The sequence below is a fragment of the Mus caroli genome, unplaced genomic scaffold (assembly GCF_978045245.1).
Source record: "Mus caroli unplaced genomic scaffold, Mus_caroli_1 scaffold_13, whole genome shotgun sequence".
Taxonomy (NCBI): Eukaryota; Metazoa; Chordata; class Mammalia; order Rodentia; family Muridae; genus Mus; species Mus caroli.
This window is the reverse complement of record NW_028227268.1, coordinates 56,488,526-56,508,693: the sequence shown is the minus strand read 5'-3', so window position 1 is coordinate 56,508,693 and position 20,168 is coordinate 56,488,526. Positions and strand designations below refer to the sequence as shown.

Sequence of the window (20,168 nt, the reverse complement as noted above, 5' to 3'; positions counted from 1 at the left end):
GTCTACCTCCTCTGGGTGGCTTTTTGAAAGGTGGTGTCCAGTGGGAGGTGCCTGGGTCTCAATATCTGAATGACTTCCTTGTGGGACTGGGCTAGCTCTCACTGGATTCTGTCCTCTCTTCTACATACATCTGTTCATCCTTGTTTTTCTGCAATAAGTTAAAGGGGTAACAAGAACACACCAGACCACAAAGATGTTTGCACTGCTCTCTTGAACCTCCCAATCTCCAGACCATGAGCTAAAGGAGCTTCTTTTCTTAGTAAGTTACTCAGTCTCTGGTATTCTGTTACAGCAGCATACACAGACTGAGAGTCCCAGAGCCCCAGAAGTTGCCATCCTTCCTGTGCCTTCTACACCTCACTTCCTTGCCTGGGTTCCCAACTTTTATCATGACATCACATTCTGTTGGTCTCTTGGTTTAGCCAATTCATGGAGGTGCCTAGAATTCTAACTCTGTCCTTGGTGCTTAGGTATGTCCTTGGACCCACACTTCTTTGGGGGGATATCTGGGCCATATTTAAATCTACCTGCTTCAAGAGTCAATGATGGACATCTCACGGAGCATCCTCTTTCTCAGGGATACAGAATGAGACCTGTTATGCCTGCCTCCACTCAGTGTACTCTTTGGTGAAAAGATCAGGGGTCTAGCATATAGATACTCCTGGCCAAGCAGCCAAGTCTGTGCAGCAGCCAAGCAGGGTGACATTCCTGGAAAGGAAGACACATGGGCATGGTTGGCCTAGCCAGCTGCTGGAAGGAACAGCTCCTGGGCACCAATGTTCCAAAGATACGTTGTACTGGGTAAGGCTATTTGTGGTAGCTAATCCTAGCTGTCAACTTAATATACTTAGGAGACAGGAACCTAAAGAGAGGAATCACCTCTATCAGATTGGCTTGTGGGCATGTCTGTGAGGCATTTTCTTGATTACTGATTGATGTGCAAAGGGCCCAGCCTACTGTGGTTTTTGTCACCTTTGGGCAGGGTGGCCTGCATTGTGTAAGACCAGTGGTCAAGCAAGCAAAGGGAAGCGAGCCAGCAAGCAGCACTCCTCCATGGCCTCTGCTTCAGTTCCTGCCTCCAGGTTTCTGCCTTGAGTTTCTGCCCTCAAGGATGGACTGTAATCTGTAAGCCAAATGAAGCTGTTTCTCCCCAAGTTGCTTTTGGTCCTGGTGTTTATCACAATAGAGGAATAAACTAGAACAATCACAATAGAGGAATAAACTAGAACAATGTTCCTTCCCTGGTATTGCCATACAAATCCAGCTTCTGGGCAACATGAAATTATGAAGTAGGAATCCACTTGCCACTCGCCACACTAAGGATAGAGATGGGGATTTTGGTTCTGCCTGAGCCCCCAGGATCATAAGGAAATGTGACTGGGGAGAGTGAGCTCCAGACATTACTGTCCAGATAGAAGTTAGATCCTATCTAGATCCTGGGCCCAATGGATGGGAGACCCTATGCCTTTATGCTCTTACAGTTCATCTCCCAGGAAGATAGCATTCACATAAACACTTCAGTATAGCAACTACAAATAGATAGGGCTCCAGGGTCACCAACTGCCGAGGTTACCCCTCTACCTGTTTAAGGCCTTCACAGAGCTGCTTTAGGGATCACTGAGAACACTACCCTATGCAGAGCAAACAGTAACCTCCTTGAATATCCTCCCAACAGCCCCAGGCCCATGCACAAGGCCACCAGGATCAGCACAGATTCTCAGCCACAAGACAAGCTTCCCACTACTGGAATATGCTCCAATGCCCTGTCTGTAATTCCTCAGAGATTGTATTCTAGGGTCAGTCTGTCTCTGTTTATATAGGACAGTGCAGCCTCCTCTTGTGTATGTGATCACAGACAAGTAAGAGCTTTTACTATCCCAAGCCTCCATTTCTTCCCCTATGAAGTTAGCATGATAGTGTTTGGCTCATAGGGTTCTTTCAAGATTAAAATAAGTCAGCCAGTGGGGGGTGCTTTAAAAATTCCTCATGCTTTCCAGGCCAGGCAGGAGGATGAATGTTTGAAGTAGTACATTGTAACTCGTGGCCAGGAGAAAAGGAACGTACCTTGTTTCCAAAAGCACTGATGTGCCTGTTCCTCGGCACCATCCTGGGACTCACAGTTTACCTGCTGCTGTGCCCGGGGGACCTGGTAGATTTTCAGACACAAAGGTAGGAGTTTTGCTCTCCTACTTAGTTCCCAAATGGTCAATACATAGCTCACGAATGCTGGGCTCTGAGCCAGGCCAGGAGATTGAGGGATGTGCTAGAGGTCAGTAAATCACCCAAGCCTCAGGACACACGTAGAGTGGGTTCTGCTGTCGTAGTTTACAGACCAGGAAACTGAAACACGGAATGTAAAAGAAAGCCAGGAGCTTGGATCTGAACTGAACCAACAATCCTCACTGGGGTGTCCACTACTTTTCTTTAGGATCCTGAAACCCAGATGCCACAGGGAAGAAGAAGGACTTAGAGTCAGAGGCCTGAGGTGATGCCTGGAAATAGAGGTGGCATTCAGGGAAGTTGACAAGAAAAGAATACTCCAGACAGAGCAGAAAACAGGATACTGCTGAGAAGCAGAAGCCACTAGGAACACATCCCCACTAGAACCAATTTGTTCAGGACTCCAGAGCTTTGGTCCCTGAGGGAGTAGCCTGGGACACTTGCATATCCAATACGAACCAGCTCCAGGGATACTCCCTATACCCAAAGCTGTACCAAGGAGGTATGCTGGCCCTGATCCAATGTCTAGGTTGATGCCATCTGGGCTGTCATTGTTAGATGGGACTTGAACCTGGGCTATAGGAACTACTGTATCACTCTGACCCTTCTGCCAGAGAGCAATACCTCTCCTCCCAGGTAGTGGGAGGGGCTTTTCTTTGTTCACTGCCAATACTTGAACTCAGGTGGAGGTAAGGTACAGATGACCTTTGTATCAGCTCTTTGAATGGAATAAACTGTGAATCACTAAGATATAATTGCCTTTGAACACTTTAATAACTGCAAAATAAAAAGGGGCAAGAAAAAAGTCAACTTTAATACTTAATGCGCACCAGCCTCGTCTGCTGGTACCAACCCCCTGGCCAAAGCACACTTAAGATAGCATCCTCTTCACACGAAAAGCTTCCCTAATACACTGGACATTGGTATTCAAATTGACACTGACGTTGCCTCCCACCCAAGTGACCCCTGTGGGCCTCCATTTTCGCTCTGGCCAAGAGCAGGTTGAGATAACCAATCTCACTCACCCCAATATGTCTGAAGCTGACAACTCAAAACTAAACATTCTTGCTACTTCATATGACTGATATAAAAAGAAGAGCCTACCTCCCACCAAGATAAGAGGTGGAGTGTACCCAGATGTTCCCCAGAGTTCAAGGGCATAGCACATCTTTCTACTTCTACAGTCAGTCCTAAACTTGTCCCAGACAAGAGACTTTGGGACATCTCCCATGGGGAAAGGGTGAGCAGGGTAGGTGGGTGGCCTGGGTTACAATCTCTCTGAGCCCAGCAAAGATGCAAAGCTCTCAGCTTATGGTTGTGTCAGCCTGGGGGCGTGGAGGGAATGAGGACTGTGAATACTTGGGTCCTGGAAATCAGGCCTAGAGTCAGCTAGCTCCCTGTGACTAGCCTTAGGTCAGCCACAGAGGCTAAGGAGCTCACAGCCCTTCAGAGAGAACAGAGTCACCCAGTGAGTGTTCAAGTTGAGTAGCCAATCCTATTCCCCAGGCCCCTCCAGTGAAAGACCCCATTGTTTGGAGTGTAGTTTCTACCAAACAGGCACCAAGCTGTTAGGGGCTTCCTGGTGGTATTCCTGGTTTGAGGAGCCCAGAGCAGTGATGAAGAGATAAGGTCTTTGTCTATACAGAGTGTAACTTACATTCTGATGGAGACAGAGGCTGCAAACAAATGAGCACATAAGTGACCCTAGCTGGGGCAGGCCATGTGAACAGGTGAGGAGTCCACACAGGCTTCTGTGAACATTGATGTCACCTCCCAGATGTCTGCTGCTAGGAAATTCAGAGCCATGCCACAGAGAGGGATAATACCTTGAGATCAGAATATACAGAACAAGGGCTGGGGCAGGGGTGGAGAATAGGTAAGTCAATGAAGTGCTTGCCTTGCAAGTGTGAGGACCTAAGTTCCATGTCAGCACTCATGGAAAACAAACAAAAAACTGGGCATGGAGGTGGATAAGCAGATCCATGGGACTTGCTGGACAGCAGCCTAACCGACCCGGGAGGCTCCAAGACAGTGAAAGATGATCTCAATAAAACAAACTAAGCGAACAACAAAATCCATGGACAGCAGCTGGAAAATGATGATACCCAAATCCCTCTCTCAATCTCTCTCCTCTCTTCCCCCCCCCTCTCTCTCACACACACACACATACACACACAAACACACACACAGAGACAACCTGGCTTATCTTATAGTGCAAGAACAAGCTAGCAGTAAAAGCTAGTAGCCACAGTCGCTTACAAGGAGATCAGAAGGGCATGATCACAAACGGTAATCAGAGGTACTCCAAGCATACCCATGCTTCTCCTTGCTTCTCAAACTCAAATTGCTAAGCTTTTCCACCAACCTACAGGGCCTTTTTCTGCAGGTGAGATTCTGGAGTATGGCAGGTCCTACAGGGTTCCTGAATTCCTAGCTGATGCCAGCCAGGCACCTGGTTCCAGGACAGCATATTGAATAGTAGAACCACTCCATGCTCGGATGCCTGCCCCCATAATATCCCCCTAGGACCTCAGCCACTCTACTACAATTGGTGGGTGGTTGATCTAACGAGTGGGAATATCACAGTAAATTTCCACTTTGAACGTGTGCCCAAAAGTTTGGTTTAAACGGCGGCTGCTCAAATTGCAACACTGTGTGGCAAAGGACAGGCGCTATTTGGAAAAGCATCCTGTTTGATACCAGCTATAGAAGATGAGGCTTGTTGTGAAATCGCTTGTACATTTCAGCTCCACTACTGAGAATGCTTCCCAGGCATTCTCGTCCCAAAAAAAAAAGCTAAGTGGAGAGTTGTAATTTGAGAAATACGAGGAGGGATTCTTGAGACAGAACTGAGTCATATAAGCAGTGCCTTTCCCTCTCAACTCACCAGAAGAATGTATATATTAAAAAAAGAAGAGATGAGAAAGCTCCCTGCCCAGTGAAGGGTATTTAAGGGCAAACCAAGACTGTTCATTGAATCCATCTGTAAATGAGACAGAACAAAATTTGAACGGAAAGGTGAGAATCAGCACTCAGGGGCACTTTGATGCCTTGGGTGGCCAGAAATTCCAGAGTCACAAGCACAGTTCTTTGGGGAGAGTGGTTTCAAATGATAAATATTCAGATAAATAAAAATACACATAGCTGCCAAGAACATTAAAGTTAGGAACCGTTTTCAGTGGGCAATCCCCAGAGCCAACTTATTCCAAACTTTGCACTAGGGGACACTTTAGACACCCGCCACATCAAATAAGCCATGATAGCTGAGGATGGGGCTTAGCTCGCCTTAATTTTTATGGCTTCCTACAGGATTCCAACATGTAGCCAAATTGGGGTGTTGGGAATTGCAAGATGGTCTCCAGTCAAGCTGAGGTCTGAACCCTGATGGTCATAATCCACCTACATGACACAGTAGGCGTTCCCTCATGCTCCTGGAACTCCGGCCCCTGCCTAAGGTACCACCTCCTACAGCCCTCACAAGAGAAGCATGGTCAGTAGTCATGTAAGCAATGGCTCAAGCTTCTGACCTTCAGGCTAAACTCCTCCCCAGTTACCTAGCAACAGTGAAGATTATAAAAAGGGGTGCTCAGCCCCCAACTCGATCTCTTACCCTCTCACTCCTTTGTCCTCTCACTTCTCACACTTCTCTCTCCTCTTCCCTTTCTCTTTGTCTTCTCTCCTCTCTCCTTTCTCTTTGTCCCCTCCACTTCCCTCCCCCTCCCCTCTCCCTCTCCCCCTCCCCCACCCCCTCTCCCTCCCCCTCCTCCTCCCCCTCCTCCTCTGCCTTCTCTCTTTCCCCCTGCATTTCTATAATAAAGCTCTTAAACCATAGAGTGTCTCTGCTCCTTCAAGTTCTACTGCACACTCTGGTTAGTGTTGGGAACTTCTTCCCCTATTCCCTCTCTCCTGCAACACAGTCAGGGGCTGCCCCTTTTCCACCCCTGCAGCTTGGGTCAGGCGTGCCACCCAGGGCCCTGTGGGAAAGTGTCCGGCAGCTCTGCCTGCATCCGCCTGCCCAGAGCACAGGAACTCTGGCCGGACGTTAGGCACCTTTTCCTCCCCTACTTTTCCCCAGGACCCCCAGCACCCCCCCCCTTATTTTGTTCCCAACATTGGGGGATTTGGCATTTCATGTCTTTGCTCACAACAGGGACAGAATCCAACTAGACCACTGACTCTTCACTCTGGTTACATGCCAGGATCACTTTGTGGAGGATTTTGAAACACTATGTCTGCCTCGTCTATAGAGATTCTGCCTACACTATGGCTCTTGGACACCAGCATTTTTAACATGTTCCTAGGTGTTTCTAATGTGTACATAGCCTGACTGGTGGTCAGATGCTTCTACCAAGATTCCCTCTACTGCTCCCATATTAAGGATCAAGTGTATACCAGCTGAAAACACACTGGAGGAGTTTTCTGCCCAGCAAATTCACTCATCTTTATATGTGAAGCAGGGACACCTAGCTTTGGAGGGGTATATGGACCCCTTTAATCCTCCACAAACTATTATTAACTGGGTGTATATGTATCTGTACTCATAGGCATACATATTCAGAGAATACCTTTAGGTTTTATCAGATGCTCAAAATAGTTAAAACTATTATCTTAAAGACAAGTACAACTTGATAAACTCAAGAGAATTAAAGCATAAGCAGGATAATTTGATGGGCACACCTACTGCCGCCTGGTGGTTTTACATCTTTATTGCAGGCTTAGTTCAGACCTGAATAAAATGGCAGATGTGAAGACTCTAGATCCAAAGCAGAAATCGTGTGTCTGGGAGTGAGATCAGTACTAAGCTAGCTGATAATCTCACAGGGTTATAACCTTCCAAACATACTGGTACATGGTATACTCATTCAGAGAGCTTACATTGCTGTCCCTAACTGGGGAAGGATAGACTAGTTTGGGGGTTTTTTGTTTGCTTGGTTTTTTTGGTTTTTTGTTTGTTTGTTTGTTTTTTATCTTTTTATCCTGATTTTTTGTCTTGGTTTGAATCCTGATGTTCTCTGAGTAACCATGCAACCTTAGGAAGTGTTATTTAACTTTTACATCTCTCATATAAAGTAGGAGATAAATATTTACAAGATTGCTACAAAGAATAAATAATAACACACCTATACAAGCCTCTGAATAATATTTAGATCAATATCCCAATAGATTCCTGGCATTTACGGGTTTTCTTTTCTTCTTAGTACACCCTTCTCATCTTGTCCAAGTTACTGAGTTTCCTAAACTAATCCATCAGAAAAGTAAAGCCAAGCCTGCCCAGTTCCCTTTACAGTGTTATCATGACAATGAAACAAAACAGCAGAAGGCAGCTCAGTCCTCCACATCTGCAGTTACGCATACAACTCCAGGATCCACCCAGCCACACAAATCAACCCAATGGCATTCAACCCACCACGAATCAAAGCTATTCGCCCAAATTCGGCCTTACTGAACAGCTATACACTTTTTCTCATCATTATTTCCTAAAGCCCTTGGCAGAGCAAGCAAGTTTCCTAGTGTTGGTATTGTATTAGATACTCTTAGGAATCTGGAAACCACTAGACAAGAGGATTTGGGGGAATTATGCCAATAGCAGGCCATTCATATATAATTATATAAGGGGCTTGAGCATCTGTAGAATTTGGTATCCTCCGGTATCTCAGATCCACTTCCCTACTTATGTAGAAGGATGCTTCATCCTAAATACAGGGAACCTATATCTCACAGGAAAGGATCGTCCTAAAAGTGCAGATACCATTCCTGTCTTTCTGAGTTCCAATAGCTGAGCAGCTTCTGTATCCAAATACAGCCTTTCTTCTTACACATCTGGCATTCTGGACAGGGCCAATCCTTCCTGTCACTTGTATAAATGGGCAACCATAGCCCACTGTGGCAGCTGCAAGCTCTATTTCACATTAGAGAATTACACCAGCCACTAGAGAAATCACAGATGGGCCATCAGACCTTGTCCATCCCAGAGCTGGTCTCTCTCATACCAAACCTTCCCAAAAAGATAGTCCCCAAATGCTTCCACAAGCCTTCCCTATCAGGATATCCGCCAGTGCACAGTGCTCCATAACCTGTCCAGCCAGAGCAGAAACACCACTAGAACCTCTCAGCATCATCAGTAAAACGTTGAGATGAGCAACTCTCACTTACCTGGAGTCTGCTTGGCTGTGCGCACAGGGGTGTAGTGGTTTTTGGAGGTTGATCGGACCGGCGTGTTCTCTTTGGGAGAGGTATCGATGGCCGAGATGGTTTCTCTTTCACAGTGTGCTATGGGGATTGGTCCCTGTTGTCTTAGGATGTCAGCCAGAGCCCTAAAGAAGGAGAGTACACAGTGAGCCTCACTGAGCAGGTGCACAGAACCACAAAGAGGCAAACTTACAGTCATAGGCACTCAGTTTTGAAACCATAGGGAAGGAGCCAGAGATAAGGAAGGAGCCATGAGCACTCAAAAGACAGTTTCATCTTTTGCTGGCCTCAGGGGTGAGGTCAGCATGACCCTGAAAGGCTGTGAGCATAGTATCTTGTTCTGTAATTCATTCTACACCTGGAAACAATAAGCTCTCTCAAAATATTAGTTTTCCTGATACCCATATATGCCCCCAAAGCACCCTCAGTGTCTCATGACCCTACAGGAACAAGCAGACAGACGCTACTGGCCTTACAATGAACAAGAGGTTACTATCAATCAAGTGGCCAACCTCTCTATCCCCAAAAATATGTCATGTAGCATGTGTTAGAAATTATTGACTTGCAGAAGTGCATCATACAACCTACAGCCACTGCTGCTAGAGAAAACCTGTTTCAAATGCCAAGACAGAAATGACAATGACGGATTTTTAAAAGTTAAGCATCAGGATTCATGGATGAGAGCAGACAGTGAGGGTAAACACATTTTTGAGGAGGAGGCATGTACGAATGGGAAGGGACACAAAGAAACTGCCAGAGCAGAGACTCAGGAACAAGAGCTCTGGCTTGATTGATTCACATCAAGCTTCAGCTTCCAAATGTGTATGTAGTGGGGACTCAGCAGGCATCAGTCGCTGCAGGGATGAGTGGAAAGGTGCCTAGTCCTGTCCTCTGGTGACTCACAAATTAAAGCAAGTCCCTCTGCCACCAGGTTTTACAGAGGAATCCCTCATTATGTGTGACATGAGCTACCCACTGGCCCTGGGAAAGAGGGACATTGGGGAATGATCAAAGGGAGCAGCAGAAGAGTGTGGCAAGCCACCAGAGAGCACCCCTTCTCAGTGTCACACCCGTTCCTGGTAAAGCTCTATGCCTCAAGTTTTGCACAAAGGAGGCATAAACCCTTCTGTCTTCTCAGCATCTCCCTAAGGCACCAGCCTTCAAAGTCTCTTCCATTTGAGATATCCCAGCCTTCCCATAGCTTCCATTATCCCAATGTCCAGCTTCAGAGCTTCATCTTCCTGGAAAATGACAGTCACAGCCCCTTAGATGTACCTAAGTGAATCGTTCCCTTCCGCTGTGCTGCCGTTGACACAGTGAACCTGCCTTGAAGAGCACCAAGTTGGCAATCTTATCAATTAGTGGCTCACATACAGCAAGTTCACATTTTCAAGAGCTTTCCCCTAGCTGACCTTCTGTTCTCTCAGCCTGTCAAAGGAGGAGCAGACACTTGCCACCCACCACACTCACTCTGCTCAACTGGCAGCAGGAACCAAAGCTAAGTACCCTGTGAAGGAAACTCAGCTAGCCTAAGATCCAGGGCCAATCTGGAGAGCCATCATTTGTGGCCTGAGAAGAAGGAAGGCAATGTCTCAGAAAGTCACAGAAAAGGTCTCTCAGCTCTGCCACTGACCAGTCACAGACTTTCAGCAGATCTTAATCTTTGACACAGAAATTTAATAATTTTCCCCATCAGTGAAGCACTAGGTTTATACAAAGGCAAGCTTTAAGATCTCTCCTGAGCCGGGCGTGGTGGCGCATGCCTTTAATCCCAGCACTTGGGAGGCAGAGGCAGGCGGATTTCTGAGTTCGAGGCCAGCCTGGTCTACAGAGTGAGTTCCAGGACAGCCAGGACTACACAGAGAAACCCTGTCTCGAAAAACCAAAAAAAAAAAAAAAAAAAAAAAAGATCTCTCCTGATTCTAAAACTGAATTCTTTCATGCATCCTTTTCAACCCCACATCCATGAGTGTTATCTTCATTTCTTCACCCTTATAATTATTAGAAACATCTTCCTGTCATCTTTCCATAGTTTAAAAGTCTGAATTACGAATTATGGTAGGCATAGAGACCAAAGGAATATAATTGAAAACTCAAGCACAAACTTCTACATTTATAGTCAATTCGGTTCAGTTCCCAGAACCCAGGTTGGGTTGCTCATAGCTGTCTTTAACTCCAATTCCAAGCAATCCAACACCATCTTCTGGTCTCCTTGGGCACATATATGGTTCATATAAATTCATGCAGTCACACACATGTGCATACAAATTAAGAAACACATCTTTGAATTTTTTAATTAAATTTTTTAAATACCAAATATTAGTAGAGAAAGATCATTTTTAAAAATGGCTAAGAGTTACTAGTTTTCCTGATAGATCTTAATTGTACACTATACATACAAATCAATTCAAAAGGGATCCTACACATAAACACTAATCCAAGCACTATAAAGTCTTTTTTTTTTAAATCTTTTAAAGACCATTTTATTTTATTTATATGTGTACACTGTTGCTGTCTTCAGACACCCCAGGAGAGGGCATCAGATCACTTTACAGATGGTTGTGAGCCACTATGTGGTTGCTGGGATTTGAACTCAGGACCTTTGGAAGAACAGTCAGTGCTCTTAACCGCTGAGCCATCTCTCTCCAGCCCCTATAAAGTCTTAAAATATAAAAGTAAGTCATTGTGCATTTTTGATCTGGAGATGATTTCTTACATGTGACACTGAACGTCTAAGCAACATAGTGATGTAAGAACAAGTGGAGACATTAAAACCATCACCCGCTCAGAGGAAGCCTTCACAAAAGCTGATGCAATCCACAAAATGGGAGGAAATGCTGTAAAACATCTGACAGGCAGCTGGAGAGGTGGTTCAGCAATCAGGAGAACACTTGTTGCTCTTGTAAAGGACCCAAGTTCAGTTCCTAGCACCCAGATGGAGGCTCACAACCATGCAGAACCCCAGTTTCAGGGGAATCCATTGGATGTCCTTCTGATCTCTGCAGGTACTAGGCACACACAAGGTTCACACGCATACATTTGAACAAAACACTTATACACATAAAATAGGTCTTTAAAGAAAAACCTACAGAAAGAATCTTAAAATTCAATAAAACACTCTTCAATTTTATAACGAATATAAGATTCAAACAGGCATTTCTCCAAAGTGTCCGCTACACCATTAATCCTTAGGGAAACTGTCCATCAAAATCACATTGTGGTGCCCATGCATACCTATGAAGATAGCCAAAACGAAACAGGAAGTTCATTAACAGGTGCCAGCAAGGACACAAATGTGGCTTCTCCACACTTTGCTGTTGGGGATGTAAAAAAAAAAGCACAGCTCCTCTGGTAAACAGTTTAACAGTTCCTCAAAATGCTAAGAACACAGCAAATATGTGGCCCAGCCTACTCCTAGTAGAAATGAAAATAGATCTGCTTAGAACTTATGTATGAAGAAGGTTAAAGGCACCATGAAAAACAGCCAAGGGGTAGGTACAAGCCAAATGCTCATTGGTTGATGAAAGGATAAACAAAATGTGTTGTACCCACATAATAGAGTATGAATTGGTCATAAAAAGGAAAGGAAAATGATAGACCAGACCTCTTAGCATGGAAGAGCCTTGAAACATCACTCCAAATGAAAGGAGAAATCCCCAAAGCCTGGACTTATATAAAGCACCAAGCTGAGTAAACCCACGGACAAGAGGACTGCTATAGGTGTGGGCTTTCCCTTGGGGGTGATAATAATGCACAAAGTTTAAATAATAGTGACAGCTGCACAAGAAAGAATAAAACAAAAACCCACAAACTTATATATTAGGAAAGGTAAGGATGAACAATCCATTGGGGAAATTTCAACTCAATAAAGCTCATACTGAGGAAACATCTTACAAAGACTCCACCCTACTTCTCTGATGTCCATGAAGAAGAATAGACTCATATGGTTCAACTCTTGGATCAGGAGGATTCACTCTACTCTTATGTGGGAAGATTTTTGTCCCCCTCCTTTCTAACTTGGGACAACTGTCCATATATGGAGACATCTTGGTTGTCATGACAAACAAGGAGGGAGGTGCTATTGGCATCCGGTGTGTGGAACTCAGGAATAGGGCTCAACATCCTACAGTGGGCAGGAGAGGCAGCCCATCTTGAAAAAGTTATCAAGTATTGCAGGGGTGAGGTAAGGGGCCCCTGGGGAAAATCTGCTCTGCACTGTGTGAACTAGGTGGCTAACTCCACAAACATCCAATCAAGACTGAATGCCAGCAGGTTCTGGGGACGCAAAGGGTCTAAGAGACCCAAAATTGAGTGTCCTTTCTGTTGGATACTCCATGGTCCCTCAAGTCTTTCTTTTTTTTTTTTTTTTTTTTTTTTTTGGTTTTTCGAGACAGGGTTTCTCTATGTAGCCCTGGCTGTCCTGGCACTCACTCTGTAGACCAGGCTGGCCTCGAACTCAGAAATCCACCTGCCTCTGCCTCCCGAGTGCTGGGATTAAAGGCGTGCGCCACCAACGCCCAGCTGGTCCCTCAAGTCTTGGTACTTGCTTGGATGTGACAGAGAAAGGAATAAGATACTCGGGTGCCATAGTTTTGTCAACAGAGACAGTTTAAGTGGGATTTCATGAGAGTTTTAACCTTACTGTCTATATCCCAGGACAGTGAGGCTCCTGGGACCCATCCCTCAAGAAGACTTGCTTAAATGGCCACCTTCTTAAAAAGCAGCAGGCCCAGTAGATCTGAATGAGTGAGGTCTGGCTAAAACTTGGCAATGAGTTATAACTCTGGGGTTCAGCTGAGCTGTGGCCTCTAGTTCCTAGGCCATTTGATTGATTACAGGATACTGGTTCAGAGTGATCTTCTATGGTCCAATGAACTGGGATGAGTTAGGGTCCCAGCCAAGTTAAAAAGGTGAGTTTACTGGGATATATATTTCACAAAGCTCCTGTATAATAGCATATGACCTCTTGAACATATGCTATTTCCACAAGGGAATGGTGACCAGCCATAGGCTCCTAGTCTCTACCAGGTCTTTAACATTCTCCAGAATTCAACTTTTCCCACACCCATCCCCACCCACTATCACGTTTAGGAGGTCCGAGGGTACATTTGCCAGCTCCCCTTCCTGCCCTTCCCTTCAGTTCAATGACCTGCCTCTTTGCTCTGCTTCCTCTCCACCTTCCACCCCTCAACTCTCCAGGGTGTTTGATAAATATTATTCTAATTCTGAAATGTGTGATCTGGTCTCACCTAATTAATTTGGATATGCCAGAGGAAATGGGTTAAGGACTGAGCTACTTTCTAACCACAGGAAAGAAACTTGGTCACTGAGAAAAAATTGAAGAAGCTTTGAAAGAGTGGGCAGCAACTTTCAGAGTCTGAGGGACCAAGGGGGGCAAAGCAAGAACAAAGAAACCAGTCAGGTAAGAGAGAACATAGGAGTTAGAGCTGGAGGGAAGGGTAAATATAGGAGGGAACAGGAGGGGAGGAGAAAGGAGGGGAGGGGAGGAGAACATGGACTCAGACCAGAAGCCAGGGCAGGAGAGAGAGAGAGAGGGAGGGAGGGAGGGAGAGGGAGAGGAGGGAGAGGGAGAGGGAGAGGGAGAGGGAGAGGGAGAGGGAGAGAGAGAGAGAGAGAGAGAGAGAGAGAGAGAGAGAGAGAGAGAGAGAGAGAGAGAGAGAGAGAGAGAGAGAGAGAGAGAGAAACAGAAGGAAGGGCAAGAGAAAAATGGGAACCAGAAGAGAGGAAGGGAAAGAGAAACAGAGGGAGAGAGCCATTCAGAGCTGCTTCCTGCTCTGTCCAGCTGGCCCTGCTAATTTGGCAAATGCCAGGTGATATCTGGGCACGCAGAAACAATTAGCAAATGAGTGATTTGGGTCAAGACCAGTTTATTTATTTGCTTAAAATCCTGAGTAACGTTGTCAATGGTCTCAAGGAAATGTGGATAGGAAGCTGTTACAGAAGAGGGAACTGGGGGAGACATTTAGAGAAAAGGAAACCCAGAGAGGGAGAGACAGAGAACAGGTCATGTGAGGGAGCAAGGGCAAGGCTCCACCCCACCAGGAACCTGGTGCCCACCACAGATGAGGGCAACAAATGTACCTCATTTAGGAACTTGTGGAACACCGTCACCCCAGCCCTCTTCCCTGTCCGTCATGCTGGCTGCACTATCTAACGTATCAAGTCAAGAAACTCTTTTGCCTGAAAAAAATCTGTTTTCTTGTTGATTTCACTGTTCCCTCCTATGGTTTCCTGTGGCACACGCTTCATGGGGGAGAGTCAATTAATTGGGAAAGAAATCCAATTCTGATCACTCAGACCAGGAAACGTGGGCCCTCTTCAGTCCCAGGCATTGCTTTAGTCATCAGGAGGATGGAAATGCCAGCTTACCTTTGAACAGCACTTAGTCTCCCAGTGTGCTTTCCTGCCTAGCCCACTGCCTTTGCTTCTAGCACTGTGACATTTACCGCTATAGTACCCTACATTTTACTATTGATTTAAGACCCAGACTTAGCTCAGTATTTAAACAAATGAAACAGAAATAAAATGTTGTGCTTCTGACTTGAGCCTGGGCATCTTCTTTTGCAGAGACCACCTCTTACATATATCCCACTTTCCTCTTTAATGATTCCTTCTGCTCTCCCCAAATGTGCGTGTTATTATTGTTTGTTTGTTTTTATGTTGTTACTGTTTTTTATTTTGTTTTCTGTGATAAACACCACGACCCAAAAGCAACTTGGGAAAGAAAGGGTTTATTAGCTTATATATTCCAATCACAATCCGTCATTGAGAGAAATGAGGGCAAGAACCTGGAGACAGGAATGGAAGCAGAGACCATGGAAGGATGCTGCTCACTGGCTTGCTCCCTATAGCTTGCTCAGCTTGTTGTCTTATACAACCTAGGACCACCTGCCCAGAGGTGACACCATCTAGAGTGGGCTGGGCCCTCTCACATCAATCATTAGACAAGAAAATGTTCCCACAGACTTGCCTATAAGCCAATCAGATGAAGGCATTTAATAAACAAAACAAACAAAAACAAAAAACAAAAACTGAGGCTCCCCCATCCCAGATGACTTTAGGCCTTTTAAGTTGACAAACAGGGACCACTGTGACGTTGCAGGATATTTGATACGTGAACCCCGAGATGGTGTTGTTTACTAGAAAAAAATCCTGTTTCTAGTTGCAGTGTGGCTCACCTCTTGGCCCACACCTGTAATCCCTCTGACTGGAATACAGACATGCCCTTAGTAAACTCCTTTAATCCCAAACAATGAAGGTAACGTTAGCTTGTAGAAGGAAGCACCCATGGTTGAAAGTGATGTCTAATTGAGTGGCAGACAAAGTGACAAATCAGAGAAAGATCTGACAGAATAGAATATGCTCAACTTTTTTTAGAAGAGAGAGGAAGGGGATGCTACTTGAGGGGTAGTCCAGAAAGGAAGGAAGGAGACAATTTTACCTGGACAGTTATAGAGAGCAGGGCCAGAGAGAAGGAGAAGGCAGTTTTACTGGGAGAGCTTTACAGAGAGAGGTTGAAGAAAGATCAAGCTAGACACAGGTGAAGACAAATCAAGTCAGAAAAGGAGAAGAAGCCATATCAGAACAGATTGCCAGAGTTCGTTTGAGGCCAGAGTAACTTCATCAGAGGCCAAGAGGGAAACCAGGTTGAATCAGTCAGCTTTGTGAGAAGTTTGAATCAGAACAACTGAGTTGAATCAGTCAGCCAGAGATCAGAAAGAACAAGAAAGGGTGGACTTACTTAGCAGTAAGTCTCAGAAGCTGAAAACCCTCTAGGCCTAGATTAGATAGTATAGAGGCTAGAAGTTTCCAGGACTGGCCTAGGTTAGTTGCCTAGGCAGTAAGCCTCTGTGATGACAATTACATCAGATGAATAAAAATTACTTTTACACTATGGCCTTCAAGTTTAGCAAATGCCAAGTGATAGGTGGGCATGCAGATGCAACTAGTAAATGACTGGGTCAAGATTTTATCTGTACTCACTTATTCCTTCATCTACATCCATCCATTCACCTTCCAAGCCAGCCAGCCATTCTACCTATCCATCTAACCATTGGTCCATCCATCCATTCTCTCATTCAGGTACCCACTTATTCTTCCATGCACCCATCTATTCATCTTTGTTCCACCAGTCTACCTAACCATCCAGTGCATTTACCCACCCGCTCATCTATCTCCCCACCTAACCATTCATTCCTTCCCTCAACTCACATTTTCATTAATCCTGTTCACTCACTGATCTATCCATTCTTCCTTCTAGCCTCGCAATCACAGTTTTAGCCCCCTATGACCCTACCATGGTCTTTGAACAATAGAGCTTTACAGAGTATTCGATCCTTAGTGGACCTCTGACCTCAGCTGCAGCTCATCTTCTCGGTTCTATTTGTCACTGGGAGTCATTAACACTGTCCACTTTGAAACATTAAAGATTTTAGCAGCTAACCTTTTGGTCAAATAAAATCCTACCCAGGTGCCACTATACCTCATTAGATCGCTGCTCTGCAGGAGGCCAGAATGGAAAACTAAGGACTGCTTTGCCAAGTTCCGGTCTCCTGGTGTCCTGGCTGGTTTTGTGTGTCAACTTGACACAAGCTGGAGTTATCACAGAGAAAGGAGCTTCAGTTGAGGAAATGCTCCATGAGATCCAGCTGTAAGGCATTTTCTCAATTAGTGATCAAGGGTGCAAGGGCTCATTGTGGGTGGTGCCATCCCTGAGCTGGTCATCTTGGGTTCTATAAGAAAGCAAGCTGAGCAAGCCAGGGGAAGCAAGCCAGTAATTAACATCCCTCCATGTCCTCTGCATCAGCTCCTGCTTCCTGACCTGCTTGAGTTCCAGTCTGGACTTCCTTTGGTGATAAATAACAAATCTGTAAGTGAAATAAACCCTTTCCTCCCCAACTTGTTTCTTGGTCATGATGTTAGTGCAGGAATAGAAACCCTGACTAAGACACCTGGCCTTCATGAATTTCCAAGCTTAAAAACAACTGGGGCAACAGAACACAAAATGAAACTTTAGATTTTTGATGTATGTAGAAACTTGGGACCCCCCTATCTCATCGTATAAATCTTTAGTCTATTAATACCCTGTTGATGGGGACGTGGAAATAACCCATGTGGCCTCTAGTAGCAGCTACATTCCCAGCTGAGCCACATAAATGCTTAAGTCACATAAAGGAAGAAAATATGTTCGGCTACCGTCCAGTAAGTTGACTCACATCAAGAGCAAGGCTAGCTGGACAGGCAGCCCCCAGTCATGTCCTTTCTCCTTTGGGGAGAGAATGAGAAGAAAGTGATGGTGAGGTGGAGGCGTGATAAAATGCCAAAGTGAGCGAGTCTACAAATAAACTATCGCAGCAAATGTTCTTAGTCCTGAGGAGTAGTTAGAACTCTCCTGAGTTTTGAAGAATTTTCTCAAGACATCCCTGCCTCTGTAAAAGAATACAACTAATTCTTTTATATTATTACTAAGAATTTTGGTTCTTGACGAGAGGGACCATCTCTCATCACTTCTCACAGAGAAGGCGAAGTAAAGTGTACAGTTCAGGAAAGGGAACTCATTGTCAAAACTGCAAGGCAGAGTATGGAAGCTGGCTTTCATTTTCCCTGTGAATCTCTCATAGCTGCTTCTTTTACATTTTCCTAGAAGTGACGTATAGGTGTTCTAGTCTAGCTAGATAAAGGATTCCAGTTATTTGAGTTCCAGATAACTGAGCTCTTACTGGCACTAAACTTAAGGACAAGCTGGTGTCCTCTTTGACCTCTCCTTTGACGTTCTCTTCTGGGCAGTCAGAGTGTTTTTATCCTCCAAAATCTGCAGTCAGGACAACTGAAATGAACATATTTTTAATAACCTCAGACCAAGGAGAATGGCTTAATTTATTTTTCCCTATTCCCAGTTCTCGCACAGTCCACTTGAAAAACACAGCTGCTGGCTTTGTGTGTGCACAAGACCGCTCTTCTCACACAGAGGCATAGAATGGATGCGGGATCTCATTTGTTGGTTAACAATGTCTATGCATCTGCATTGAGCTGTTCTGCAGGTCTGAGTTGTCCCCAGCACAATTGGAATTCATCACGGCCAGTAAACATCTCTGCAAGGAAAGGGCGGCCTGCTTGTTATGTTTTTCAAGTAAGTAGGGCCAGTTGCTGCTGCTCGATGTATATCCGTTCTGAGGCTCTTAACAGGTGACCAGCCAAGAGTCTGCAGAATCTGAAAACCCATTTCCAATAGCATCATCTCCATGCACTGCTTCCAGACTTCAGAAATCATAATGCAAATTTACCCATGTCTAAGAAATACAGAAGCATCAAGACCAAACAGACTTTCCAGCAATCTTTGGATGATTTGAGAATAAATCAGATTTGAGTGTGTCAAGTCTTGCTACTGGATAATTGAAAATAGGGGCCTGGAGACTGGAGGGTTGGGGCAGGAGAACTGTTACCAAGATGTGTTAGCATAAACACACAGCCAACCACATGACAGGTGAGTTTATAAAAGCACCTGTGTGTAAGGTACAAATTGATTGTATATTCGGTTTATTTTGGTTGGTTTTGATGTTCTGTTTTGTTTTGTTTTCCTCTTTGCTTCTGCTAAAAGACCTCTGTTTTGCCTTACTAAAGTCTCTAGGTGAGCAAAACACAGACAAGATAGCCTGGTGACTAAATACTGGGATTCTAAATATGGAGCCTATGTTGGGATAGTGGCCATTTCATACACTAATGCTCATCAACCAGCTACTTATTATATTCCCATGGCTCTGTTTCCTCATTTAAAAATTAAGCCAAGGTAATAGGGCAAAAAATAATATTGCCTACCTCTTAGGAATGTCATGAAGATTAATAAATTAGTTAATATTAGTGAAACACTGGTGCCTAGTAAGCACTAAATAAATACTTGACTAAATAAATCTTAAATGGGCTCAGCCTAGAGAAACACAAGCATAGGACAGGTGGAAGAGGGAAGTCATGGAGAACGATCCAACAAAGCTGACATAACAAAACTCTCAAATCACAAGGTCTAGCTGCAGCCACAATCATCTTGGAAGGGATCACCCACAGATCACATCTCCCACCACAGCCTAATGAGAAGAAGCTACATGCTCACACAGCAAGTATTTCTGAACCCTGTACTTGGACCTGGAGAGGCAGGTGCAAAGACAGTGTGTGTTCTTTTGCACTAGGCCATTGCAGATCAGAGCATGTTTTGTCTGTCATACAAGGAAGCATCAAGATAAAGGCCCCTAGAGAGCCAGAGGACCCACAACAGGAGCAAATCCATAGATTTCATCAGGGACTTGGTTGGACAAGCATATCAACCTGACTAAGCAAGTATTTCCTATAAAGTATTTGGTTTCTTCTCCTTCTCTCTCTTTTTCTTCCTTTTTGCTTCTATCTATCCATCTTTTCCTTCTTTAAGTATAAACATTATCATCATGTTCATGCTCTAGTAAATAATATCCTTGCAAAGGTTACTCAGTCAGTCAGTGGTTGACATTCTGGTTTAACCAAATGAGGATGACACTTCCTGACTAGCCCTATTGATGGGACTTGCAAACAAGGAAAGTTACTTCCTTGAGCTTCTTTCTTCCACTAGCTTCCCTAAAGAACTCTTTGGATCTTTAAGCTGCATTTGAGTGGCTAGGGTCCATGTGTGGTTGTTGTGGTAGACAGATGGCCTCAGCGTAGCTAGACAGACTTAAAGCCACGGTCCATGGGAAGACTCACAAATATGGATATCG

The 20,168-nt window shown here is 44.8% G+C and overlaps 1 protein-coding gene across 4 annotated transcripts in view; it reads right to left on the bottom strand.

The window, feature by feature from the left end:
* The window catches only part of Shisa6 (shisa family member 6), a 292,149-nt gene that overhangs the window by 260,092 nt on the left and 11,889 nt on the right, over window positions 1–20,168 (bottom strand). For all 4 annotated transcript variants that reach the window (XM_021178071.3, XM_021178072.2, XM_021178073.3 and 1 more), the window contains exon 2: window positions 8,374–8,534. In XM_021178071.3, coding sequence (XP_021033730.1) covers window positions 8,374–8,534 — 161 coding nt within the window. The remainder of the gene's footprint in view (window positions 1–8,373; window positions 8,535–20,168) is intronic.